This window comes from Desmodus rotundus, chromosome 5 (genome assembly GCF_022682495.2).
Source record: "Desmodus rotundus isolate HL8 chromosome 5, HLdesRot8A.1, whole genome shotgun sequence".
In the NCBI taxonomy this organism is placed as follows: Eukaryota; Metazoa; Chordata; class Mammalia; order Chiroptera; family Phyllostomidae; genus Desmodus; species Desmodus rotundus.
Window position 1 is genome coordinate 107,793,305 of NC_071391.1, and position 27,901 is coordinate 107,821,205.

The window sequence follows — 27,901 nt, forward strand, 5'->3', positions numbered from 1 at the left end:
AGTACAAATTCTTGACTATTTAATTAAAAATATCTAGGAAATAAACAGTACTTTGGAGTGATGTACTAATGATAAAAAGAAATATATATATGTATATATACACACCGCTCTCCCCTTTCTTTTAGGGCATGTTTTAAAGTATTACATTTTAAATTTTAAAATGATTTTATTTTTAAAAAGATTTTATTTATTTATTTTTAGAGAGAAGAAAAGTAAGGAGAAAGAAAGGGAGAGAAACATCAATGTGTGGTTGCCTCTCACATGCCCCATACTGGGGACCTGGCCCGCAACCCAGGCATGTGCCCTGACTGAGAATTGAACTGGTGACCCTTTGGTTTGCAGGCCGGCACTCAATCTACTGAGCCACACCAGCCAGAGCAGTTTTGCATTTTTTTAAAGTACAGAGTTGTAGACGATCTCTCTTCAGAATGCTAAATTCAAATTGAAGTTCATTTATACTTTGAATCCTAAGATGTAGGAAAACACAAATATTCAAATTTTAATTTTTTATTTTACTTTGAATTTGAAAATAGGGTGTACTATGTGGTGTGTGCTTTAAGTGTATTGTATTTTAAAGAGTTAAAAAAGTTAAAAATCATATGGTCTATAAAGGAATCATTTAAAGTGTTTTTGCTTTAATTTTATTGTTTTTCCTCTCCTTAAATTATATTATGGCCGCTTTCATGACCACAAAATATAGAGAGGAGCTGCCTTCATAGTTCCTGTAGGTAGATTTGACTTTGTTATTAGCTTTTTTTGCTTTCTTTTGAAGAATGTTTTTGTTACTAAGCAATTCATTTATGATTCATCATGATCAAACAGATATGCTGTTTGGAATATTCTGTAAGTTCTTTGATTGATACTGTTTATTTCTCACTTTTTCAGCTCTTACAATGAACTTTCTGAATGAGTAGGTTGGATATCTGTTATCCAGTATTACAGTCCAGCTTCTGACAGTATTTGTAGCTTTAAGAGGTAGAGAACTGTGGGATGTATTTTCATAAATTACCTACATGCCTATGATCTGACTTTTGGTTCCAACCTACTGTTTATTTCTTACGTTCCCCTCTCTCTTTTACCATCTTGAACAGAGTTTTTTTAAAAAAATTATTTTTAGCCCTGGCTGTTGTAGCTCAGTGGGTTGAGCTTGGGCCTTTGGACCAAAGGGTTGCCAGTTCCACTCCCAGTCAGGGCACATGCCTAGGTTGCAAGGCTAGGCCCTCCCAGTAGGGGGTGTGTGAGAAGTAATCACACAGTGATGTTTCTCTCTCCCGCTTACTCCCTCCTTTCTCCTCTCTCAAAATAAATAAATAAAATCTTTTTAAAAATTATTTTTAACCCCTGGTATCATTAGTGGATGATCTGTCAGCATCCTTTGACCTCCTTTTCTGTCATCGTCAAGATACCTCTTTTTATTAGGGATGCAGTAGAGAAAGCTTCTCGGTTTCTCGGAATGTGGAGAATCACTGTGCTTTACTTCTGCCCCCTTGTAGTTGTGCCTGTCTGTTATGTACCTTTGTATTTGTACTAACCGTTGTGAAATCCCATGGCACAGCCTTCCAAAAGTTTTTCATTTATAGCGGGGCTAAGTTACATTTGAACACTTGCAAGGAGGTAGCCCTCTATAACTGAAAAGAATAGACACTTGAAATCAGATAGACATAGGTTTGAACCTTGGCTCTGCCACTTCCTAGCTGTGTAACCTCATGCAAATTACTTAGTATCTGTTGGCCTCAGCATCGAAGCATGCAGGACTGTGGGGAAGCCTTAACTGAGGCCTCTATAGAGCTTCCCACAGATTAGGTGCTGCTCTTTTGGAGAATCAGAGATCACTGATAATCTTCAGAGCTTCTGTTGCAGGAGAAGAGACACGGCCACATATGGAAGTGGAAAGAAGGCTACATCTGTGTTGATACACAGGTAGAGGATGTAAAGACCAACCACAGGCTTGTGTCCAGAGAGAAAAAGGATGGTCAAATTGATGGTCTTTAAGTGTTTTGCATTGTGAGGGGTGATATAGCGTATACCCTAACGCTTCTTCCACCCATTCTTATTCTGTGGCCACTTATACTTGTGCTTTTTAGTTTATTTTTAATAAACATGCTTTTAGAGTAAAAATTGTCAGGTAAAAACTGTTTCATTTTTGCTGTCTCTTATATTTATCAAGTATAATGTATTTTTAAACACATGCTTGAGAGTCGAGTTCCAAGGCTTAGGGACTCACTAGTCCTTTTTCTCCTGAGGAGGCGTAGGGTCTTTGGTAGTGAATAGGTGATACAGTGTCTTGTAAACTCCTAAAGTGAGCAAGACCACAGGAATGAAGGGACACACATGCAAATCAGGCAGTGCTTTCAGGTTCACCGATGTATCATTGCCTGAGGGATGTCGCAGAACCTGTGAATTCAGTGGCATTCCAAGCGGGCGGAGGGGAGGCCAGGAAGGCATCTCATGTCTCCTGGCGGTATCCAAGACAGTATTGAAATCGTGGGGTTGGATTCATTTTTCCGTGTTTATGACTTAACCAATAGTAAAGTGCTTCATGGTTAATGTTTCAGGCCAAAGAACAGACGGGAGCAACAGCTTCTGTAATTTATGTCCCTCCTCCTTTTGCTGCTGCTGCCATTAATGAAGCTGTGGAGGCAGAAGTGCCGTTGGTTGTGTGCATAACTGAAGGTATCCCACAGCAGGACATGGTACGGGTCAAGCACAAACTACTGCGCCAGGGAAAGACGAGGCTGATTGGGCCAAACTGCCCTGGAGTCATCAATGTGAGTGTAAAAATATGTATACACAAGCCTGGCTTTAGCCTCTCACACGGCTAATTACCTTTGGATCAGTCCAGTGTACTTGCGTGCATGACCTATGAATTAGAATTTTTTTTTTTCGCTTTTCTGAAACTATGATTTACTTTCCTTCAGCCTGGAGAATGTAAAATTGGTATCATGCCTGGCCACATTCACAAAAAAGGAAGAATTGGTGAGTATCATTTTGTAGATTAAAAAACATTCTTTGCCCTAAGCTCAGAACTTAAAGACAGATTTTTGTGATTGTAAGTCAAATTCATTTTAATTGCCAAGGAAGTTTTGTAGTGAATCAATTCGATATCCTAAAGCAAATGAGTTTGAGAAGCCATTATGATTGTGTGGACTCCATGAAAATATTTTGTGGGTGAAGATTCTTTTCCTGCTCAGATGCCGTGGATTCTTCCATGTGTTTGCATGTATCAGTAGTTAATTTCATTTTATTGCTAAGTAATTGTTAGGTCGGAGTTGCTCAAGAAACCAGATAGATGCAGCGAGCTAAGGAGTAGGGTTTATTAGCGAGGAATAAGAGGGAAAGTGGAGCCAATCTAGGGAGGTTGGGGAGCCAACCAAGGGAGGCCAAGACTCCTTTGGTTGTTCTTAGGGCAGAGTTTTTAAGCGCAAAAACCTGTGAAGGGTAACTGGTTGGGGTGTCAGAGTCTGATTGGCTAGAGCTGGTTGCTGGGTGCCATTTCTGCTGACCATTGTTCTTGATACATCTTGTCAGGCTCAAGTTAAAGCTGCATCTTTTTAAGCCGGATAGGCCAACCCCAGACCCCAATCTTAGCCAGGTCTCTGTTTCTCCTGGGTGGGGTCGGCAGGCTGTTTCCCAGGCAGGCATTTTCTCAGGCTGCACTTTCCCATGGTACAGTCTCCTGCCTGGTGATTTTCCATTCCTCCTAGGCCTACCTAGGTCTGTCAGTATTATTCTGTTATGTAATTATATCACAATGTGTTCATTCTCCCATTGATGAACATTTGCATTATTTCCAGGTTTGAGCCATTATAAATAAGGCTAAAGTGAATGAATGTACAGGTCTTTTTGTGGATACATTTTCATTTCTCTCGGGTAAGATACCTAGGAATGCAATTGCTAAGTAATAGAGTTGAAGTATGTTAAACTTTTTAAGAAATTGCATAATAATTCTGCGAAGTGGCTGTTCATTTTTACCTTCCCACTGTCAGTGTTTGAGCATTATAATTGTTCCACATCTTCACAATTATTTAGTATTGTCAGTCTTTAATTTTAGCCATTCTACTGGGAGTGAAATGTGTCCCATTATGGTTTGATTTCCCTGATGACTAATGATGTAGAACACCTTTTCATGTGGTTATTGGCTAGTTATATCTTTTGTGAATTACCTGTTCACGTTTTTTGTGCATTTTTTATTGGATTGTATTTTTGTTGTTGATTATTGGGGGCTCTATAAAAATTCTGGATATAAGTTCTTTGTTGGATATATAAAAGTATTTTTATTGTTAGTTTTTCTGTGTCCTGTCCTGTAATTACTTTGCCCTCTTGGATAGCACAGACTTTTTGGGAAAATTGTATTGCTACTTATTAGTTCTCAAAGTAATAACCAAATTAACATTTCAAAGCCCATTATTCCTGCTGTTCTACTCTTCACACCTCTCACTAAGCTGTACTGTTTCTGCCCAATAATAGATGGTTACAGTAATTTATCTATAAGCCATGACTATTGATAATAAATGTAGTTAATATAGTAAGTGACTGGTGACTGTGTAGTTTACAGGACTAGCCTGAAAGTCATTTTTCTTTATTATGAGTGTCTCTTAGAGCTGGCAGCCCTGATGCCAGTAGGAGACTTGCCAAGGGAATTCCATCAACCATGTGAGTTCTCGTGGGGGCCTGACCCATTTGGTGCTCTTGTCATGCTCGAGTCTTCTTCGTGCTCTTTGGTCCGCCTTGAGTGCCTTGGCCATGGGATTGAGGTGAGCGCGGAAGGAGTGCCCTGTGCCAAGCTGCCTCTTTGGTCACTGCCCTGCTTTCTTACATGCCCATAAACCTAAAACCCAAAAAACGGAGAAGTTAAGGGGAATAAACCCTTTAGACCGTGGTTCTCTGAATGTCTATAACACATTGATGGACACTGCTTTTAATTCCTTTGAAAAAGGACTTCAAAACAAATTCATCTGAAAGAAAGTATGTGATACTATAAGACTTTTGAGAAGGCGTGGAGAGAAAACATGATTATGTGCACTGACAATTTCTGTTCTGATACCAGTGCTAATGTCCTCCCGAGCCTTGTTGTCTTCAGATCCTTAAGCTAAGAGTTTAGGGGAAGGAAGGAATTTTTGGTCCCGTTGGTATTTTGGGGACATACGAGTACCTAATGTACTATGATAGCAGTACATTAGTGTGGTGACTTTCCAGTGTGTGGTAAGGAGTAAATAAAAGTGTACGTCTGGTGTGGACTCTGACCAGTGGGGTCCGTGCGTTGTGGCTGCAGCGAACAAATTCACAGGGACTACAGAAATCCTGTGGAGAAAAAGGGACAGCATGGCCACTCTCTGAGTGAGAGAGCACCCCTTGACTGGACAGGCTTTTATTGCTTTTTCTGGGAGCATTACATCAAGGAAGGTCCCCATTCATTATGCACAGGTTCGCTTTAGGTGATTACTTTTTACAGATAACAAAGAAAAGAATGTTGCAGATGCAAGGGGAAAAAGTGGTTGAACTGGTTACACTCCATTCTTGGGAGGTTCAGCACAGATTTTAGGAAGTTACTTCAAAGATATGCAGTAAACATTTGCTACCTCAATTCAGGGTAAGGGAGTTTTAGCAAAAGCAAGCCTCAAAGCAGCTTAGGTACAATGCAGGCCTGGTTTCTCCTGGGAGAGCCGATCTGTGGGCCTGGCTCCCCTGTGCCACCTCGCACCTGTTGGTTTTCCTCACCGGGGCTGAGCTGCATTCACCACTGCCACTCGGACTGGCTCTCTGTGTGTGTCAGCTAATTAAATATTGTTGAAGTGATTGGATTCCAACCTGATAGTTCACTGTACTATTTTTCTTTGTTTCTGTTATGATAGACATTATTTTTGCTGTCAACCACATGGCACACTTGACCCTTCCATCCTTTTTAAAAATTTTAATTAAACTTTTTATATTTAGATACTTATAAATTTGCATATAGTTGTAAGAAATAATACAGGTAGATTTCAGTGAACCCTTTCTGCAGCTTCCTGCAATGGTAATATCTTGCAAAAACTGTAATAGAAGGTCACAACCAGGATATTGACATTGATACAGTCAAGATAAAGGATGTTTTCATCACCATTAAGGCAACACAGGGATGCCTCATGTTGCCTTTTTATAGCTGCACCTACTCCCTTACTGCTCCCACCCCTTTCTTGATTTTTGGCAACTAAAATCTATTTGCCATTTATGTAATTTTGACATTTCAGGAATCATACGCTATGTAGTTTTCTGGGATTGGCTGTTTACACTCAACATAATTCTCTGGAGACTCATCCAGGTTGTTGAATGTATCAGTAGTTCATTCCTTTTTATTGCTGAGTAGCATTCTATTGTATGAATTTACTGTAATTTAACCATTTGCCTTTTGAAAGATAATCTGGGTTTCCAGTTTTATAAATAAAGCTTCTACAAACATATAAACATTTGTATACTGGTTTTTGTATGTACATAAGTTTTAATTTCTTTGGGATGCTCACGAGTACAATTACTGGTTTATATGATAGTGTGATAGTTACATGTTTGTTTTTAAGAAACAAAAACCAATTTGTGGTGTTGCTATTTTTTATTTTTTGTATTAGCCATCTGATAAGTTCAGTGATATCTGATTGTGGTTTTAATTTACACTTCATGTGCTTATTGTGTCATGGGTTTTTAAAAAAAATTTTTTTTGTCCATGTTCTAATTGGGTTCTTTGCTTTTTTACTGTTAAGTTTTGAGAGTTCTTTGTCTGTTCTAGCTCCCACAATGTCGCTTGTATTTTTATCCTTTCATCATCTTTCAGAAGGCATACATTTTTCATTTTGACCAAGTCTAATTTATTAATTTTTCTTAACTTTTAAAAAGTTAAGTTAATAAATTAAAAAGTTAATTTATTAACTTTTGAGAAGTGTGCTTTTGATGTCAAGTCTTAAGAACTTTTTGCCTAGCAAGAGCCTTGTCTTTTTCCTGAAAGTTTTATAGTTTTACATTTAAATTCATGATTCACTTAATTTTTCTATGAGATGTGAGACTTAAATCAAAGTTTCTCTTTAATGCCTATAGATGTCCAATTGTTCCAGCATTGTTTGTTGAAAAAAAATACTTCTTCCATTGAATTGCTTTTGCATTTATGTCAAGAATTAGTTGATATATTTGAGTCAGTCTATTTCCGGGTTGTCTCTTCTGCTCAGTGACTCACTTGCCCGTCTGACACCAGTACCACCAGTCTTGGTTACTATAGATACAATAATGTCTTGAAATTGGATAGACTGATTCTTTGCACTTTATTTTTTCAAATTATTTTAGTTGTTCTAGTTTCTTTACTTTTCCATATCATTTTTAGAATGATCTTGTCTATATCTATAAAAGCTCTTGTTGGGATTTTGATAGGAATTGTGTTAAATCTACATGTCTGTCTGGGGAGAATAGACATCTTTACTGTTGAATCTTCGAATCTATGGACACACTATTTTTTCTCCATTTATTTAGATTGCCTTTGATTTCTTTCATCAACATTATGTAGTTTTTAGAATACAAGTGCTGTACCTGTTTTGTTAGAGTTATACCTTAATATTTTTTTTTCTTTTAAAAGCAATTGTAAGTTTCATCGTATTTTAATTTTGGTGTCTGTGTATTCATTGCTAATCTTTGCTAATCAGAAACACAATTGATTTTTGTTGCTGAACTTGATAGGAGTTTCTTGGTAGATTCCCTTGCAGTTTCTATGTAGACAATCATGCCGTCTGCAAATAGGGACTGTTTTATTTCTTCCTCTTAGAAAACTCAAGAGAAAAGTCTATTTTATTTATGCACAGTTCTGATTACTGTGTTCTTCCTTCCTGGTCTTCATTCCAAGCTTCTGTTTTTATCATTTCCTTTCTGTTTAGAGAACTTGCATTATCCATTCTTTTATGATAAATCTGTTGGCCACAAATTTTCTACTTTTCCCTCGTCTGAGAATATATGTATTTACCCTTCATTCCTAAAGGACAGTTTCACTGGGTGTAGGAGTCAGGGTTGACAGTTTTTTTTCCTTTAGTACTTAAATCTTGTTTCATGTCTTGCCTGAATGGTTTCTGGTAAGAAACTGATGTCATTTGAATTTTTTTTTTCTGTATAGGTAAGGTGTTGCTGCTCTTAAGATTTTTGTTTGTTTTTGGTTTTCTGAAGCTTATTTATGAAGAGTTAGGTGTGAATTTCATTGGGTTTATCCTCGATTGGGGTTTGTTTGCCTTCTTGAATATATAGTAAGTCTCATGCCAGACTGTGGATTTTTTAAGATGTTTCTGTAAGTACTTTTTCAGCCCTATGCTCTTTTTTCGTTTACTTCCAAGGACTCTTACCATATTAGATCTTTTGTTATAGTTTCATATGTCCCTGAGGCTCTGTTCATTGTTTTCCCCCCAGTCCGTTTTTTTTTCTGCCATTCAGATTGGGTAATGTACATTGTTCTAGTTCTCATTTCACTGATTCTTTCCTCTTTTCTCTCTGTTATGCTGTTGAGATCATCCACTGAGATTTTAGCTTTGGTTATTGTATCTTTCGGTTCTAAAATTTCTATTTGGTTTCTTTTTATAGGTTTTTTTTTTTTTTCTCAGACTTCATATTTCCTTGATAAAGCTTTTCTCTCATTTGTTTCAAGCATGTTCATAATGTTTTAAATATTTTTATCATAGCTTCTTTAAAATCTTTGTCAGATAATTCTAATGTCCCCTTCCTCTTGGTAGTAGCATCTGTCGATTGTCTCAGTTTGATATCTTCTCGGTTCTTGGTGTGCCGAATGATTTTCTGTTGAATCCTGGATATTTTGGGTATTATGTCATGAGACTCTGGGTCTTGTTCAAACCTTTTGTTTTAGCTGACTTTGCTGATAGTGCTTTATCAGGGACTGTGGGGGGAGGTACAAATCCAAGTTCCTTAGTTGCTTCTTTGGATGCTGGAGTGGGTGGGCTCCTCCTTCCCGGGGATGGTAGTTCTCCTCTCTAGGTCTCCACGGACACTTGGGTGGGGGCGGCCTTGCTACTGCTGGGCAGTGGTGCAAGTCCTGACTCTCCACTAGGCCTCCTCTAAAACCACTTCGCCAAGGAGAAGGAGGCGTACATCCTTTCTGCCACACGAGGATGGACGCACAGGTTCCTCACGTGGTTTCCCCGGGAATTGTGGCGGTGGAGCAGGGCTCATTGCCAGATGAAGTCCCAGCTGCCTGTGGGGCCTTCCCTTTCACCTTCTTGGCAGGCGTGCTGGGTGCTCCCTTACAGCCTGGTGAATGTGGAGGTCTGGCATTCCCTTTTGGCTTTTGTCCTTGTGCGTGGGGGTGGGGGCACATTTTTTCTCATCTTTAGTTGACATGGAGTGGTTATTGTCTAAAAGTTTTTCTGTTTTACTAGGCTGTCCTCTTGGTTCCTCAGCTAGAGAGAGCAGGCTTTTGGGGAGACTTTTTTTAAATACGTATTTCTGGGATGCTGGCTTTTTTTAGCTTCATGTCTGGTATACATGAGACAAGAAAACCCAGGGAACTCACTACTGTATCATTTCTTTAATCTCATGTACTTGCCCACTCTGCCTCCTCTCCATATTTCAGAGATTTCTTACATTTGTTTAATATACAGGATGGGGCAGAAGTAGGTTTATACTTGTTTGTATGGAAAATAATACAATACTTAATAAATGATACAAGGATGAACTCTGTTCCATGTACTCACAACTGTAAACCTACGTTTGGCCCACGCTGTGTATTCCCTGAGCTTTTTAGTTTCACTCAGCAGGAAGAATAGAGGAGAGGACCTCTACTTTTCAGAAGCAGGATTATCCTTGCGAAACAGTGGTAGTCTCTTTTACTATGTACACTTCAAGGATGGCAGAGTAATCTACCCTAAAATCATCAGTTTCACCATCTTCAGTGTATGTATGGTTTGCATTTATATAATTTACATACCATTTTTATGAAAGCCCCTTAAAAGAATGATAATGTCCTAGTGTTGCTTTTCACTGATTGTTATAATGATCCCTCAAAAGGATAGAATAAAACAGTTGTTCTTCCCAATAATCTAGGGCAGTGAATTTTCACCGCTCCTAAACCGATCACTAAAATTATGTGGCATACCAAAAATGTGTATTTTTGCCATTCTGACAAAAAATTAGGTATAATTTTGATTTATTCACATCAGATGGCTATCAGTATGTTGGCTGTTGTCATTTTTTAATTTAACAATTTAAGGGAAAAGAGGTCAGTGCCCCTGACTAAATAGTCAAATATTGCATGTTTTAAAAATTCTTGCTGCACACCAGTGTGCCTTTTGCTGCACAGCGGTGAAAATCACTCATCTAGGATGTTGAGTGGACAACTAGAACGTCATTGTATTGCAAGAATCCGGTAGGAGTAGAGTGGAAAGGAGGCTAGATAATTGCACACAAGTATGTATGACTAAGAAGTTACTGGTTACTTTGTTTAAAAGCTAAAGGCACCAATGAATAGGTCCGTAGGCATTACCTCCCTAACCTCATTCATGGAAGGTTCCACAGAGGAGGGACTGTGGTATGGAGAGAGGATCTAGGTGGACAGAAACCTCCGAGAATGGGGAAAGAGTGGTAAGAGACAGAGGAGGAATGGTGGTAGGGGTTCTCATTTATTATGCATTAGCATCCCGTTAGTGAATAGTCTTAAAACTATTGGATTTAGATTTTGCTAAAGGGGAAGGTCAGACTCCATTGAAGGGGTTTTAGTTTTGACCCATTCAGTAAATATTTACTGAATTCCTGTGCTTGAACTATGCTTGATGCAGAGAACACAGGGGTGGGGAAAATAGTGGATGATAAATCAAAGAATAGATATTTTATTTTATTTTATTTTATTATTTTATTTTCTGTCTTGTTAAATTTATTGAGACTTGTTTTGGGGTGGAAAGTTCTGGAAATATCTATTAAGATCATCTTTTTTTTTTTTTAAGATTTATTTATTTTTAGAGAGAGGGGAAGGGAGGAAGAGGGGGAGAGAACCATCAACATCAGTGTACGAGAGAAATGTTGATGGGCAGCCCCGCAACCCAGGCATGTGCCCTGACCGGGAATCGAACCAAGGACCTTTTGGTTCACAGTCTGGGGCTCAAGCCACTGAGCCACACCAGCCAGGGCTGGAATGGATTTGAAATGCGCTTGTATTTGTAATTTAGTTTACTGATCCCCTGAAGGTCACATTCTAGCAAGAAAGCCAGTCAACCACAGAATCTCGAGCACCATGGGTGACCTCTTAACTGAAGCAGATAGTAGGAGAACAGGAATGACTTCAAAGAGCAAATGTGAATAATTGAGGAATAAATCAGTTTCATTCGAGTAAGGGAAAATGGGAAACAAGTCTGGAGAGGAAGGTTGGGGTGATGCTGGGCTGGGGAGTTGGTGGAGAGTTCTGTATGAAATGAGCAGCTGTCAGGGAGTGACATAGCTCTTGCTTGTGGTGGAACCGATACAGAAAAGCAACCTGACGGTGGTCTGTAAGGCACCATCGAGCACTGGCGAAGATGTATACTCACGTCTTTCGATTTGGCTGATTGGTGCTGAGAATCTGAAGTTACGTGTACCCAGATTTATTGTGAGAAGATGGGTATTTTTGCATAGCCCATGAGTACACATCAGCAGTAACATAAAACTCGAAGAATGTAAATATGCTATAGCAAATTTAGGGTAGCTTATGGTTATGCTTTTTTGTCTCAGTCTGACAAGTATTCTATTGTACTTGCCCTGATAGGGTACCATTATCATCAGAAGAGAATCTTCTAAGTTCTTAAGAAGTACACCAAGGGAGAAGTTTAACGAAAGCAAACCATGGCCACACTGGAATTATTTACCACCTCAGAATTCATGCACTGATTTAGTTCACATAAAGTTCGTTGTTTTATTTTTTTTAAAGTATTGTTATAGAACACCTTTGCTGTTGTGCCTTAAGGGATTGAACGCCATCCTGTCAACTGAAAGGTCACCTGTTCGATTCCCGGTCAGGGCACGTGCCTGGGTTGCAGACCAGGTCCCCACTTGGGGGTGTGCAAAAGGCCGCTGATGGATGTTTCTCTTGCACATCACTGTTTTTTTCCCTCTCTTTCTCCCTCCCTTCCCATCTGTCTAAAAATAAAATCTCTTAAAAATGTACTAGTATGTAATACGTTTTAACAACTGAAGTTACTCATTTATACTTCCTAACCTACTAAAACTAGGGCTCCACTCATTATATGCAGATGGTGGCATGAAATAAATTACCTTTCCTGTAGCTCAGCCGAGTGCACTGAACTACAAGAGAAGGTGTGTAGCTGCTGCCACCCCGCCCCCCGACACAAACACGCCTCGTCAAGGTGCGAAATTATGTCCTTTGACAGAGGCCCATTGTGGAGAGGAAATTAGGTGGAAGACTTGAACCCAGAGGGCTCGTGACCTTATTTCCCAGTTTTCTTTAAAGCCTCTATATACTGTTTAAAAATTATTAGAAAAATAGTTGTGGGAAAGATAGACAGCTTCATTAAATGTGACTGGTAGTGGCTTTACAGGCTGAAGGTTTCGGCGATTTAATAGTTGGGGTGTGTATCAGTCTAATCTGTATGTTCTGCCTCCCTAAGCAGGATTGTACCTACCAAGTTCGTGTGGATATTAATACCCCTTTCCTACAGACTCTTAGTAGAGGCGATTTAGGTCTTTCTTACACTGCTTTTATAGGTCATAAAATAACCCTAACTAATACTGCACTTTCTTTTATATGTAACTTTTAAAAGCTTCCTGCTTTAATTTACCATATTTTGCTGTGTATAATACACACTTTTTTGCCCAAAGTTTTGAGGGAGAAATAAGGATGTGCATTGTACACGGGTATAATGATTACATACCATGGGCACAACAGTGGGTGTAATCCATGTATAACGTGCGTGAAAACGTGGGTGCGCATTATACACGGGAGCACATTTTTATACATGGCAAAATATGGGTAAGCCTTCTTTCTCATTTCATCATTTGACAGTATTGTTGATGTGGATGACAAATCATAGAACGGATTTTATGTGTATTCACATTTGTAATTTAGTTTATCCTGTGATAGTCTTATCATAGGAACACAATCCAATATTTCTGAATTCTCTTTCTTTAAGGTATTGTGTCCAGGTCTGGCACCCTGACTTACGAAGCGGTTCACCAAACAACACAAGTTGGATTGGGGCAGTCTCTGTGCATTGGTGAGGGGATTTTGCTAAAGTAATTTTAGTGGGATGCAGTATTTTCATGAATGAGTGCAGTAATAGTTGTTTTGATTATTTGCAAGACGTTTTGATACCATTTTATTAAAAAGATGTATGATCTCGAATTTAATTTGAGTAAGTGTGAAGCTGTCCTGTATTTTTCAAGGCTCGTAGTCCAAGATTCCATGCTGCAGAATAAAGATCCTTAGACACGTGGCGTCAGGGAGCCTCGGTGCCTGAACACATCACTTGTCCTTTCTGTTAGGACTTTTGTTTCGGCAGTTATCTTTCGCTGTCATTATGAGCTACGTCATTCAGTGCTTCACAGGTACTGATTCTTTGCCATTCGTTATCTGAACCTTCAGGTAACCCTCTGAGGTATCTGTGAGCTGAAAAGTGAGTGCGAAAATCTAGGTTGAGGTAGGTTGAGCTCCCAGAATTACTCTTTTTGCTGTATCATACTGCCCCCTACTTTTAAAAGTAAAATGGCTTTCGCCTTTTAAAGTAATTTTGGTATTTGTTGCCAAAAGTCAGGCAACTGTCTCATTTATGAACATAAATATTTCTTCAGATTTTTAGAATATCTTTTAAAAAGCTTTCAAATATAGATTGTTATAACAAAAATTATAAAATATGGCATGGATTATTTTTATTAGGGCTCAAATCCATAAAATCAGACTTTCCTGTGTGTAAAGCATGATCTTAGACTCCAGGTAACTTCATATGATGGAGTATAAGAAAGGTTTTGAAAGGAGTTGCCAATTTCATCTTCTCCAGCTTCTGTTTTTAATTTGTAAATTGAGACCAACAATGCCTGTGTCACAGAGAGGTTGGCAGAATTAGGAGATGGCAGGTCTAACACAGGCTCAGACACGGTACTGACACGTGGTTATCACTCAGCACAAGCTGCTTTCCTTCCTGTACTTCATTCTTCAGAGGTGTGTTAAATAGGAAATCGGTCCTGCCTCCGATAAGTTTATAACTTTAATAAAAAGTGGCACCCAGTCTGTTGGGAACATTTACTTTAATTCTATCCAAGTACTTGCTCTTAAATGTCATGTACTTGGAGTAGAGCCCCTGTGTGTAGTCTCCGTCATCACCCCCTCGGGATCTAAGAGGAGGAGGGACTGGGGCAGCCTCCACCCTGTCCTTCACTGGGACTTCTGTCATAAAACTTGTGAGCTGTTCCTCTGAAATGGGCCTCACCTAATAGTTACTTTGTGCAGAGAAAGCTGTGAAATATTTAATCAGAGAAGACATTCTTGCTTGCAACACAAACATATATTTTCTTAAAATGCTTATTTTTTTTTACAGATTTTATTTATTTTTTTTTTAGAGAGAGGGGAAGGGAGGGAGAAAGAAAGGGAGAGAAATGTCAGTGTGTGGTTGCCTCTCACATGCCCCCTACTGGGGACCTGGCCCACAACCCAGGCATGTGCCCTGATTGGGAATCAAACCAGTGACCCTTTGCTTCACAGTCCGTGCTCATTCAACTGAGCCACAGCGGCCAGGGCTTAAAATGCTCATTTTTAAACAGTCATCTAGGAATAGTTTTGGGGGAGGGAAGAGGATTGTTAAAGGAGCTAAAACAAAAAGAAGTTTTTCTTTGTGAGTGTGAGAATCCAACCATCATTTAGGATTCATGTAATATTATAAACAAATAAATGTACCATTTTGTGTGATTTAAGAAAAATGTTTAGTGCAAGAGTAGTTATACATTTAAAAGTATTGGTGAGAACAGTAGGCAAAATAAGAAACCAGTTGAAACAGCTTTCTTGGCCTAACTTTCATGCTGTTGATACTCTTGGACTTTTTCAGGCATTGGAGGTGATCCTTTTAATGGGACAGATTTTATTGACTGCCTAGACGTCTTTCTGAAAGATCCGGCCACAGAAGGCATCATCTTGATTGGTGAAATTGGTGGTAATGCAGAAGAAAATGCTGCAGAATTTTTGAAGCAACATAATTCGGTAAGTTTGGCTTTGGGAAAATATTCCTCTTTGCCCTTGAATAATACCACTGGCTTGTTTTGGAAGCTATTTTTATTTTCTTAACGATTACTTTTTCAAGAAGACATGAAGACAAAATCAAACCTTTCTTTTTTAAAATCATTTTAGTTATAACTTTATTGCAGTAAGAATACTTAACATGAAAAAACCAAACCATTCTGAGCTGGGCCTTTAGTACTGGCCACTTAGAAAACTCTTTCTGGGTTGAGTCTCCTTTCCCACAATGCCTGTTCCCTACTCCCAGTCCTCCTCCCCAGGCACCACTTCCCACCTCTGTGTCAGGGGAGGTGGCCTCCTGCTGACCAGACCTTACAGGTCATCAGCCTAGAGGCCCTCACTTGACCTGCTGATGCATTTTTTCTTTCTTTTGATCTTAGGGGATGTGTGTTCTTTCTCTTTGTAAAGGCGGACGTGTCAAAGATCCTGTCTTTTATACCCTTTCCCAGGATCTCACCTCCCTCTAGCTTTAGTCTTACTTTGCAGGGTAGTACTTCAAAGGTCAAGTAGAAAAGCTTTATTATCTGTGTCCTATAAAGGCTTTCCTTGTTGCCTCTCCCTTAGAATTAAATGTAAAAAGGTGTGTGGAATTGTGTCATAATTTTATTTAGCCTAAGGGGATTAAGCTCTATTTCTGGGGTGAAGAAGAGAGAGGGTGCAGTGGCGAAGGAAGCAGCTCGGTGCCCGCCAGCCCCCACTCAGTGAATGTGTGTTGTGGCCACTGGTGCAAAGGCCTGGGGGAAACTAGCAAGTGGTTTCCAGGATTTCCCTGACACTGATGAATGAGGAAGCGCTTTCAGGAGGACAGGCAAGTGGGAGGAGATCATTTTCTGTGTTTGTGAAAGAAATTGAGGAGTGAACGGATTAAATGCCACAGAAAAATAATGAATACTGGGGAGTTAAAAGACCTAATAGTACCACCTATGGGGTAGTATACACAAAACTGCCTACTTATTTTGTGATTTAAGGAATATTCAAGGGCTATTTTGAATATACTTGATTTTCTTCTGTGGTGACTTTCAACTCTGATCTCTGTATAAGATGTAACTCAACTTTCTCCTCACTTTCTGCATCTGTTTCCTTACTTTTTACTCACCACCTGATCCTCAGCACTCTGGCATCTGTCTGCTACTTAGAATCTGTGACCTTGGGCATGCTACTTGACTTCGCTGTGCCTTGTTTTCTCTTTGGCAAAATAGGGTTACAGTAGTGCCTACCCCTAGTATTGTTGTGAGGACTGGAGTTTAAATGCCTTAGCAGCATGTACAGAGTGGCACCAGGCAGGTGGTAAGCGCCCCCATTGAGCTGCTTGCTGCTGCTGCTGAATTTTACTCTCCCGATGTTTTTGCAGAGGTCACTAGGGGCCTCAATTCATTCTCCATCCTCTCTATCCTCTTGGTTTCCTCCGGGTGCTTCTCTTCCTTCTGTTCCCTGTATTCCTTTCTGTGCCTGTTCCTTCAGTGTGAATGGTTATTGCATACCAACAACATCATCCTTCATGTAGTTTTCAGGACAGAAACCTCAGAGCCAGTTTATGTCTCTCCCTCACCTCTCATTTCCACTCAGTTGCTGACATCTGTCTCTGAGATCTCCATAGTATGTTGGGATTCAGAGCATCATCTATAATTGGACCTTCTGATCGGGTTCAGTCCCATCTTATCTGACCTGGGCCACCTCGATAATTTATTCCTGACGTCTCTCTCTCCTCCTTTCCCTCCTACCACCCAGGCCATCCTGCTATGGTCACCCAAATGATCTGCCCTTCTGAAACAGACGTTGGAGCCTCCTCCCTCCCGGTTTTAAACCATCACAGTTTCTCGTTACGAGTGGGATAAAGGTCAGACTGAGCGTGGTATCCAGTCCCTCACACACCGCTCTAACCTCTTTTCAGAACGCTGTCCCATCTGACATGCCAGTTGTTGTTATTCACACCTGCCTTGGCTTATGCATTCAGCAAGACGTGCGTGATATCTGTCACTCTGGACTGTACGGACGGCAGGGGACTGGAGCCCTGTGTGCCCAGCTCAGTCCTTGGTGCAGTAGGCACCAATAAATGCAAGTGAAAGAATAAACAGGTTGTTAAGAGTGGAGTAAGATGTTAGTAGAGTCTCTTGAATTCAGAAAAGTGTAAGGTTTGAAATTTAGGTAAAAATTGACTTCTTTTTAGACAAAAAGATTTAGGTTAATATGACATTACACCTTGTAAAAGTGAATTTTAAAACGTATTTAGGCCCAACTCTGAATCCCTTGAATAGCCTAGAATTTAATGGGAAAAACTAAACGTACACATTTTGTTTCATTTGGCGGATGTTTCTCTGTATTCCTGGTTAGTTCTTACGGAGTGAGTTTTTACTGAGAACCTGCGAGGTACAAGACTGTAGGTGGACAGCGGAGTTGACATGGACAACACTTCGCACAGTACCTGGCACAGAGTGCACCTCGGTGATGCTATCTGCCGCTACAACTACTATTTGTGTCATTGTTACAATGACGATAGTTATTTACAAAAGTAGTGTTGCTTAACCTCTATGTTGACCCCTTGTCCTTCTCTTATGAGTGAGGACGCTGGCCCAGGGAGGCAATGACTTCCCTGTGGCCGGTGTGCAACAGTGAACCGGAGGCGGGATTCGTACCCAGGTCGGCCTGACTTCCTGGGCACAGCACGAGGGCTCGGGCGTCGGATTTCAGGGAGTAAGGACAAGAGTTGGGTAGTCCTCTGCGTCTGCTCAGATATGCTGATGGCTTCCTAACTGGTCGTTCTGTTTTTAGGCTTTCACTCTTGTTGTCATTTCTGTATCCTATTTTCAGACTACATTTCCCTCAAAGTCTTTTAGTTGTATTTTTCTCTGCTTAAAAATCTCAAGTGACTTTTCTTTGTTAATGGGATGGAGTGTAAACTTGTTTGGTATTTTAGACTCATCATAATCTTGTTCCTTCCTAGCACAGTATTCCCACTATTTGAGTCTAGGTGCCTGGAGAGTATGGAACTAGTGCCACTCACGTATGAGATGCTCCTGGCCTCTGCAGAGCCCACGAGTGAGTGGATACATGTCTTGTGGAGTCTTTTCTTTTTAAGTGAGGACATAGTCCCTGTGTTCAGGGAATTCATAGCTAGGAGGGGGCCCCATGGGAAATAAGTTCCAGCTAGTGCACCGGGTGTGATGGTAGAAGTGTGTGCAAGGCACAGCAGGGCCACTGGATGGAAGACGTCGACTGTAAGGACATTTGTGGAGAGTATGGGAGGAAGAGTCAGAAAGGCTTATGAGGAAGAGGAGTCTTGAGAGGTCTTAAATATTAAGTAGAAATTTGCCAGGAATCCAAGGAGGATGGGAAGGCCCTCAGCAGAGGAGCAGAGGCAGAGCAGTGTGGGGTTACTGGAAGGTGGAGAGCCCGGCAGAATGGTGGGAGGCGAGGCTGCAGTGAACAGCGTCAGACCACGCAGAACCTGGCATGCTGGCCCCTTAGCACGAATCAGGGCAGTGGAGGCAACCTGTGCCAGTCATCATTCACGGCCGTGTACTCTAGTTAATAAAAAAAGAAAAAAAGAAAAGACAAAAAGCCAGTTTTATTTAAGAATGCCCAGATGAGGCAGTAAAAATCATTAATTTAATTAAATCTTAAACCTTGAGTCAGTCTGTGATGAAGCGGAAAGTAAAGCACTTTCCCAGTTGAACTGAACTAGCTGCTTTTTTTGTGGAACATCAGTGTTACCCAAAAGAACAACCGGCAGACAAGCTGGTGATTAGTACTTAGGTATTCGGCAGACGTTTTCTCAGAAATGAGCAGAGCAAACCTGCCATGTCAAGGAAAACAACTCATACTTGTTGCCAGTGATACAGTTTGAGCTGGCAAGTGAGTATTACTGTTTTGGAAAACTTAGTCTGCCACTGTGAACTTGACAATTTCCCGCTACTAAAGACTTTTCTAATGAGATTAGTGGTGATACTGATGAGTGTGATTTGTTGATCCTGAATGATGAAATGTGTCAGCATTGGGAAAATCTACATAACTGAGCGACCTGTATCTTCCATCTGGACAGAGCATGTTACAAAATCATTGTAGGCTAAAGATCCATTCAAAGTGCAAGACAGACCAATAGAGTTTGAGGTAACAAAGGACAAAAAGTTCATTGCTATGGTTTCAGATTCCAACATTGCATCTGATCTTTAAGAAGTTATCACTTGAAGAAGTTCATGTAGTATCAAAGAATACTCACAATTATCTGACAGACTATTAAAATACTTCTTTCTTTTCCAGCTACCTATGTGTGTGAGGCTGGATTTTCTTGCACTGGAAACATGTTGTAACACATTGAGTGAGAAAGCAGATATTAAAATCTGTTTGCATTTTATTAGATGTTCAGGAGTTGCAAATGTGTAAAATAATGCCACTCTTCTCAGTATTTTTTTAAAAAGAGTTTTAAAGTTATTTTTAAATGATTAATAAGTATTTATAAAAGTTTTTAGTTTTAATTTCCAATATAGTAAATACTAGATGTAATCTACATAGACAAAAGTTCTTTGGGATCATCAGTGATTTTTGTAAGTATAAGGGGTCCCAAGACCCAACGACTTGAGAACTCTGGTGCAGGGGAAGGCGCTCGAGCCCGAATGAAGGCACTTAGATTCTGCTCTTGCTCACTCACGTTCTGCCCTCCACCCGCCTCTCCGTTTCACCCGATCCCTTGTCGTGGCTGGACTCCCGTTATGGGCCTGGTGTTCCTGTTCCCTGTGGAACCTAGCCACATGTTTCTGTATTGCTGTGAGGCATCTCTTAACTAACCGGTGTGTGAACATACATGGTTTAGATTATTTCTTCAGCTGCTCTCTAAACCTAGAGCACAGGAATTCTTATACTTTCTGTGTGTAGGTTTTTATTTTTACCTCAGAATGTAATGCAGTGATGTTTATGCACATAGAAGTGGCACATTAGAATGCATTTTTGTTGAATAAAATCAGTCTGGATTTTCCTTCTTAGACATCGTAGGGTGTCAGAGGAGAAAGGGCCCTTGACCGTCAGGCTGGTTCTGCCATTTCATTTCATAGGGAGGAAGCAGAGGTCTGGAGTCACCGGTGAGGTGCCTCGTCCACCTTCATGTGGCTTCAGTCAGCTGGAGGTGGAGTGGGGTGACTCCTAGTTCTTCCCAGTATACCCTCCTGCCTCACCTTTCTTTATTTTAGCAGATTTATTACGGGTGAACTAGTAATGAATTAAGACTTAAAATCAGGTTGAAATAAAACAGCCCAATTGTGTGTTTTAATTCATTATTATCACAAATCATATAACATATTTTCACATGTGCTTTTCTGTATGTATTTGTACAACAGTTTGTACTGGTGGAGTTGAAGTGTAATATCTAAACAGACAAAAAGTTGCTTACGATTGTTTTCCTGAGTTTGGATGACAAGTTGAGTCATCGCAAAGAGGGGATTACAGTGGTTTCACACACAGCTTAACATTTGAGTTGGTTTTCTTAGTGAGGATGAGTGAGGGACCCTGTCCAAGCCATTTACTGACAGTTGTGAAATTGGTGTTCAATTTGGGTCAACTCCTTCGTTAGAGTGTGTAAAATGTCACTTTTCAGGGTCCCAAAGCCAAGCCCGTGGTGTCCTTCATTGCTGGTCTGACGGCTCCCCCTGGCAGGAGAATGGGCCATGCAGGGGCAATCATTGCTGGAGGGAAAGGGGGAGCTAAAGAGAAGATCTCGGCCCTTCAGAGCGCAGGCGTGGCAGTCAGCATGTCTCCTGCGCAGCTGGGAACCACCATCTACAAGGTGAGCTGTCAACACTGCTCTGACTTTATGGGCCTTACAATTGGGCCACACCGGGCACCTGGAAACCGAGGCCTTTTCTGGGTCTGACCTGTCCATTCCTTCTGGTGTGCAGCTTAACAGTTCCTAGTGACTCTGTTAATATCCTACTGTCCTAATTGTGCACGACCAGGAATAAGGTTCCGATTTAAAAACTTTTTTTTTAACAATTGGGATTTGCTCCTTTGTAAGTGGCAAGATGTAAGAAATACAAGAAAGCTTTCAGAGTTCATAAATACCATGAATTCCATTTTAGGAGTGGTGCAGAAAATTTCCTCATGTTTTTTTCCCCCCCTCCAAGGAGGGCCTTTGGGATACAGCTACTCTGACCCCATAGGTTTCTGTTTCTAGGGGTTGTGAGTAATGAGATGCTAAAGCCGGATAAAGAGGAGGCAGAAGGGGGGAGATTTATAGAAGAGGGTGGGTGTTCCAGCCTTCGTTCCTGGCCCTGGCTGGGTTGGGATGCCATTATTGCTACAGGTGGAGAATGGACTGCTTAAACATTTGCTTTTCTTTTTCCTTTTTAATAGGGCATTGTGGTTTAAAATATTCTAAAATTTGGTACTTCAGTAATCTTTGTAATGATTTCAGCCTGTTTCTTTGAATGATCATTTAAGACTTCCTCTCTAATTTTATGATGATCATAGCCTTCACACAAAAAAGCAAACAAACACCAAAACTTCTTAAAGTACCTGAAAACAGGCCTAAATTGTATTCCCAGGAGGGAACGGCACAGTCTTTGCCCCTGTTTTAGGGATTCTAAAATGAACTTCTTTTGTTGAATCTTTGTATGATCCTGTCTTTTGGACTATGACACTGTGTGCCATAGCATTTGAAAGAAATCTGGTTTGTTGGAGAGCGTGTGAAGACAGATTTTATTTAAAAGAGGGAAAGAAGGAAAAAAGCGGTGCCCAAAGATTCACACCGGAGGCCTGCAGTACCATTTTTCTCCAGTAAGTGGCAGCAGACATCTACAGACACATTGGTTGTATTCTAATTGCTACAATCTAGAGAAATGGGATTTTAAGTACTGCTTCCTTTACAGATATTTCTGAAGTTCTTGACATTTTGTTCAAATCTTAACTAATTGTGTCTTTAGTTCTTTTCCCTGAGACACTGAGCGAACCTGTTTCCATTGCTTATTAAAAAGACCACTGTGGTTCATGTATTGCACTAAAGGTTTGAATGAGCACAGTCAGGTTTGTCAGCTCCTAATAATAACACTGCAGTGGGAAAATAAGTACCCTTCCCAGCCTCTTGGCTCCCATTTTTAGGACATTTTAATTGAAGCTCAGTGAAATTCAAGCTGACACAGCCTGATTTGAAAGCTCGTGTTCAAGTACGCTCATCCTGGTACATTTTACTCCTGTAATTTTTGTTTGTTCAAGGAATCCCAAAGAGGTTTCAGAGTCACTTCAACCATGAATGTAATTTGGATCTTTTTTATCTTCTCCCTGTCTTCTGTTTCTAAAGGAGTTTGAAAAGAGGAAGATGCTATGAAAGAAAACACAAGAGCTTCCCTAAGCCTGTGGAATGAATCACTGTAGAGAGGTGACCCGGCAGCAGTGCGCTTCTGCTGCCACGGACCGTCCGCCCGTGTGCCTGTCGCGGCGCTTCCAGGGCAGTGGGAAGCCAAATAGGTTTAGAAAGTTCTGTGCTGGGGCAGCCATGGGATAGCAGAGACGGCCAATAAACCTACCATTTACTTGAATACGGTGTGGGGGACTTTTTATTGTTCCGGTGTGGGGGACTTTTTATTGTTCCAGTGTGGGTGAAAGTGGGAAGGAGGGGAAATTGAGGGGTATGTGTGCATGCGAGTGTGCCTGCGTGTGGTGTGCAAGTGTGTGTGTTTTAGTGGGCTCTGTAGAGAACATTTTAACTAAATCTTGAAAGAATAAGACTAAAATTTTAATACGGCATTTGTCTAATTATCTTAGACAAAGAATGACCTTAGGTCTCTTTTGAGCTGTAGTCTTCTCATGTATATGCAATTGTCTTCATCTTGCAGAGCAGTTTTGAGTATTAGAGTAAATATATAAAGTCCCTGGCACATAATAAGGGACCACCACCACCACCACCACCAGCATCATCACCACCGGGATTAGATGCAGAAGCTGGTCTGTGGTTTCAGTTGTCTGTGTGGGAGATGGAGGGTCTTCAATAATGCCGTGTTTTTCTGCAGTTCTACAGAGAGCTCTTCCTTTCTCCATCCAGGGCCTACATTTCTTTGCTTGGGGTATAAGACATTCACTGCAAGAAAGCAGGAAAGGTGTTAGCCATCTTACTGTTTGGTTTTGTTTTTTCTTGAGGGAGCTTGTTAACAAGAAGCAATTCCTGTGGATCAGGGGTGTCAAGCTCATTTTCACTGGGGGCCACATCAGCCTCTTGGTTGCCTTCAAAGGGCCATGTGTAATTTTAGGACTGTATGAATCTAACTACTCCTTAACAGTTAAGCGAGAGCGTGGCGCTGCCGCCGGGTAGAAACAAGGTGCTGGGCCAGATAAAACAAGGTGGAGGGCCGGATTCGGCCTTGGGCCTTGTGTGTGCCACCTGTGCTCTAGATAATTGTTACTAACCAGGACAGAGAGGGTACCCATTGTCAGGAGCATACACTCTGGGGTTGAAGAGACACAGAATATTTTCAAACCGTGTCATTTCGCTGACAGAAACAAACAAGAGCTTCAAAAAATAATATGAAGGAGAAGTCTCTGAAGAAAAGTTGGGAAGGCCTCTGTGAGTAGGGGAACTGAGCTGGTACCTGAGGGCTAAGCAAGTACCCACCATGCAAAAAGGGCGTGCAGCCAGGCAAAGGGAGAGAGTGGGGAAGAGCTCACTTTGCAGAGGTGAAGCAACACCGAGTGCCTGGGGGCAGTAAGCCCTGGGAGGGGCTAGAGGAGGTTTTGGGGGGACTGGGGAAATAGGTGTTTTGGTAGTTCCCACGACCATGCCCAGGCTGCCGAGGGCACAGAGCGAGGTGCCAGGAGGTGGACTCACAGTGCAAGGGTTCCTTTCATTTCTGTTAACGGGCACAGAGGAGGAATTTAGCTCCCAGCAATAATGGACTACCTTGAATAGACTAACCCTCCCATGGATAACAGTCATTAAATCTGGACAAATAATTTATAAAAAAAATCCACTTGAAAACACTGGAAAGTGACCAAAGTCAGACATGATAGAGGGGATTACCTGTGAGAGAGAAGCTACGAGGGGTGAAACTTCTGAGTGTGTGGCGTTTTGCCCCCAGGGACCTCTCCAGTATGCAATAAATTCTAAAACTTAATAAAAATGGCACAAGGTCATACAGAAAATCTGAAAGACCTATCAAAGAAATTTAATTTATAATCAAAATCTGCCATAAAGTAAATTTTAACTTCTGATGGTTTTTCTGGTGAATTTTAATAAATTTAAGAAATAATACCAATCTTACACGAACTCTTTAAGAAAATAGAGGGAAAAAGAACTCATCCCAAATAACTGGTTAAAGCCAATTTGATACTAAAACTGGCAAAGATATCACAAGAAGATTTTAAAAAAGGTTGACAAGTATCCCTCATGATGATATTCATGAAAATTCTTAACAAAATATTAGCAAATTGATCCAGCAACATATGACAAGGTAAGATTATGGCCAAGTGGTATTCGTTAGTAGGAACACAAGTTAACATTTAAAATGAAGCATTTAATTTGACCAAGGGGAAAAAATCATAAAGTTACTTTAATAGATTCAGAAACATTGAGTAGATTCAGAAGAATTCACTGTAACATTCATGATTAAAAAGCAAAATAACAAAAAAAATTCAGCCAACTTGGCATAGAAGGGAGTTTTCCCCAGGTGAGAAGGGACATCTGTGAACATCCTTGAAAAATATCTAATGGTGAAACATGGAAAGATCTCCCCACGATTGAAAACTCGGCAAGGATGTCTGCTCTCATCTGTTCCACACTGGTAGAGCAAGTGCAATATAGCAAGGAAAAAAACAGGATTGGAAAAATATGTAATCGTATTTAACACATTTTTACATTAAAAATCCTAAGAAATCTATTTTTAAAGACTATTAGATCTGATAAATTCATTTAGCAAGGTTTTAAGGTACAAGGTCAATATATTTTTGCCATAAAAATTGGAATGTGGAAGACACAATATTGTTAACCAGTTTTTTCAAAACAGTATATTGATTTCAACTCAATCCCAATCATAATACTATAGAAATTAGCAAATTTATTCCAAAATTCATATGAAATTACAAAGACCTGGTAGAAAACAGTCTAGGAATAGACCTGTACGAATATGGCCGATCAATATACAGACATATAAAGTAACATAATGGTCAAAAGAGGGATTTTCAACAAACATTGCTAGACCTACTTACATATCCATAAGGAAATAAATTCAGTCTACCTCCCTCATAAACAATAATTCAAGGTTGATAAAGAACTAAATGTATAAGCTGATAAAGATTGTACAAGAAAACAGGAATACCATGAGCTTGGAGTAGACAAACATGTCTTAGCAGTGAACAAAAAACAAAAAAAAAGGATATTATTCTCTATCAAAATTAAAAACTTTACCAAAAAACACCAGTAAGAAAATGAGTAGGTAAGGCATAAAGTATGAGAAAGTATTCAAAATATATCTAAATATATAAAGAAGTGTTAGAATTAAGCAATAAAAAGCCAAGGGAGGAAAAAATAAAGACTTGAAAAGATACTTCTTAAAGCAAGAAATACCAAAAACTAATAAACACATCAAAAAGTGCTCAGCATTATTATTTGGGGAAATGCTAATTAAAACACAAAGAGGGTTCTGGTCATAATGGGGGAGTACGTGGACACTGCACTCACCTGTCATGGCCACATCCAGATTATAACTGAATTACGGAACAATAAACCTGGATAGCTACCTGAAGACTAGCTGAATGGAAATCCTAAACTAAGGATGCAAACAAGAAGCCACGACAAGAGGGCTAAGATGTGAAAGGGACTGTCTCCATACCTCTGTGTGGTGGTCGAGAATACAGAGATCTCAGCGGCAGAGGTCCCTCCTGAGGAGCAAGAGGTCTCAGTCCCAAGCCAGGCCCCCCAGCTCAGAACACCAGTGCTAGGAAGAGGAGTCCACAGAACATCTGACTGTGAAAATCAACTGAAGGCTGTTGGAAACCCAGACATCCTCTTAAAGGGTCAGTATATGAACTCTCACTCACAGGCACTAACCTTGGGCTCCTGTGGAGGGACAAGGGCTTGGTGGATGGCAGACACATACAAGGACAAATTGAGTCGTGTGACTTCTGGGCAAGGGCTAGAGGGACAGCTGCCACTGTTCCTGTGTTAAGCTGTCCTCCCAAATGGCCAACAAGTGCCATTTTTTCTGTGTTGAGCCCACCTCCCCATCACACTGCTAAATCTGAATCTGCGTTACCCTGAAGAACTCCACTATGTCCACCCCAACGACTCCTCGTGCCCCTGCCCCACTGCAAAGGTCCACAAGCCCCAGGCTGGTGAGAGCTGGCCTTGGTGGAACTAAGACTTTTGTTGAGCAGCCTCAAGCTGATCACTAGTGCCCAATCTGAATCTGTATTAACCTGGTGAATACCACTCACCCACCCTGGTGACTCACTGAGACTCTGAGTCACCGCTTGCATTCAGCCCAAGGTTCTTTCAGATGTTGAGCCTTATGGGCAGCCAGCAGGCAGCAGTAGGTCTCAGGGTACCTTGGGCCTCAGGCCCAGTACTGGTGGCAGCCAGCTGCTGTTCATAGCATGGCCTGATCCCATGCACAACTAGGCTTAGCACAGGCAGCTACCGATGGCGGATCACTTTGTAGCTCCTAAGAGGTAGCCCTGGGCCAGTCACAGGCAACATCTGACATTGACCTGTACTGGCATCCCTTCTGTGAAGCTCCAGAACCGACATGTGTGGTGGCCTGCTTCAGACCACAAGTATTACCTGATTCTCTCCACAAGTAGCTTACGCAAAAGAAGGTCTTAGCAGGCACCAGACCCTGCTGGGGTAAATCCTGCTCTGTGGTCAGCCCATGTGCAGCAGCTTGTATGCTGTGGTCATGGCCAGTCCTCACCACCAGTCATCCTGAGGGTCAGTCCCAACCCACAAATGTGCCAGCAGCAATCAAGGCGCAACTACAACGGGAGGCATACACAACCCAAACAAGGGGCACTCCTAAAGAACCCAGCTCAGGTGATCAGGAAGACTGCACCACTGGACCTCACAGGACACATTACATAAGGCCGCCCTGCCAAGACTGGGAGATACAGCAGATCTACCAACAACGCAGAAACAAACACAAAGGGGCAGCCAAAATTGGCAGACAAAGAACTACGTCTCAAATGAAAGGGGAAATATCTAGAACAAGAACTAAATGAAATGGAGGCAAGCAATCTACCAGGTACAGAGTTCAAAACCCTGGTTATAAGGATGCTCCAGGGACTTAGGGGAAGAACAGCTGAACTCAGTGTTAACTTCAACAAAGAGATAGTAAGCGTGAAAAAGGGCATAGAAACCATAAAAAAGAACCAGTTAGAAATGAAGAGTACAACTGAAAAGAATATACTAGAAGGAATTAACAGCAGATTAGATGAAGCAGAGGATTGAATTAATGATTTGGAAGACAAGGTAGCACAAAATACCCAGTCTGAAGAGCAAAAAGAAAAAAGAATAAAAAGAATAATGATAGTGCCCTGGCCAGTGTGGTTCAGGTGGTTGGGCATTGTCTTGTAAACAGAAAAGTTGCTCGTTTGATTCCTGGTCAGGACACATGCCTCATTGCAGGTTTGGTCCCTACTAGGGGTACATGCAAGTGGCAACTGATCGATGTTTCTCTCCCACATTGGTGTTTCACTCCCTATCTCTCTTCCTCTTTTCTC

The 27,901-nt window shown here is 40.9% G+C and overlaps 1 protein-coding gene across 2 annotated transcripts in view; it reads left to right on the forward strand.

The window, feature by feature from the left end:
• Nucleotides 1–22,734, forward strand: part of SUCLG1 (succinate-CoA ligase GDP/ADP-forming subunit alpha) — a 35,044-nt gene extending 12,310 nt beyond the window's left edge. Inside the window, exons 4-9 of one of the 2 annotated variants that reach the window (XM_024558487.3) lie at nucleotides 2,556–2,768; nucleotides 2,919–2,976; nucleotides 13,122–13,205; nucleotides 15,027–15,178; nucleotides 20,799–20,987; nucleotides 22,497–22,734. In XM_024558487.3, coding sequence (XP_024414255.1) covers nucleotides 2,556–2,768; nucleotides 2,919–2,976; nucleotides 13,122–13,205; nucleotides 15,027–15,178; nucleotides 20,799–20,987; nucleotides 22,497–22,523 — 723 coding nt within the window. In that variant the 3' untranslated portion in view covers nucleotides 22,524–22,734. The remainder of the gene's footprint in view (nucleotides 1–2,555; nucleotides 2,769–2,918; nucleotides 2,977–13,121; nucleotides 13,206–15,026; nucleotides 15,179–20,798; nucleotides 20,988–22,496) is intronic. The other variant, XM_053924636.1, reaches the window with a different exon arrangement.
• Nucleotides 22,735–27,901: the final 5,167 nt, after the last annotated feature.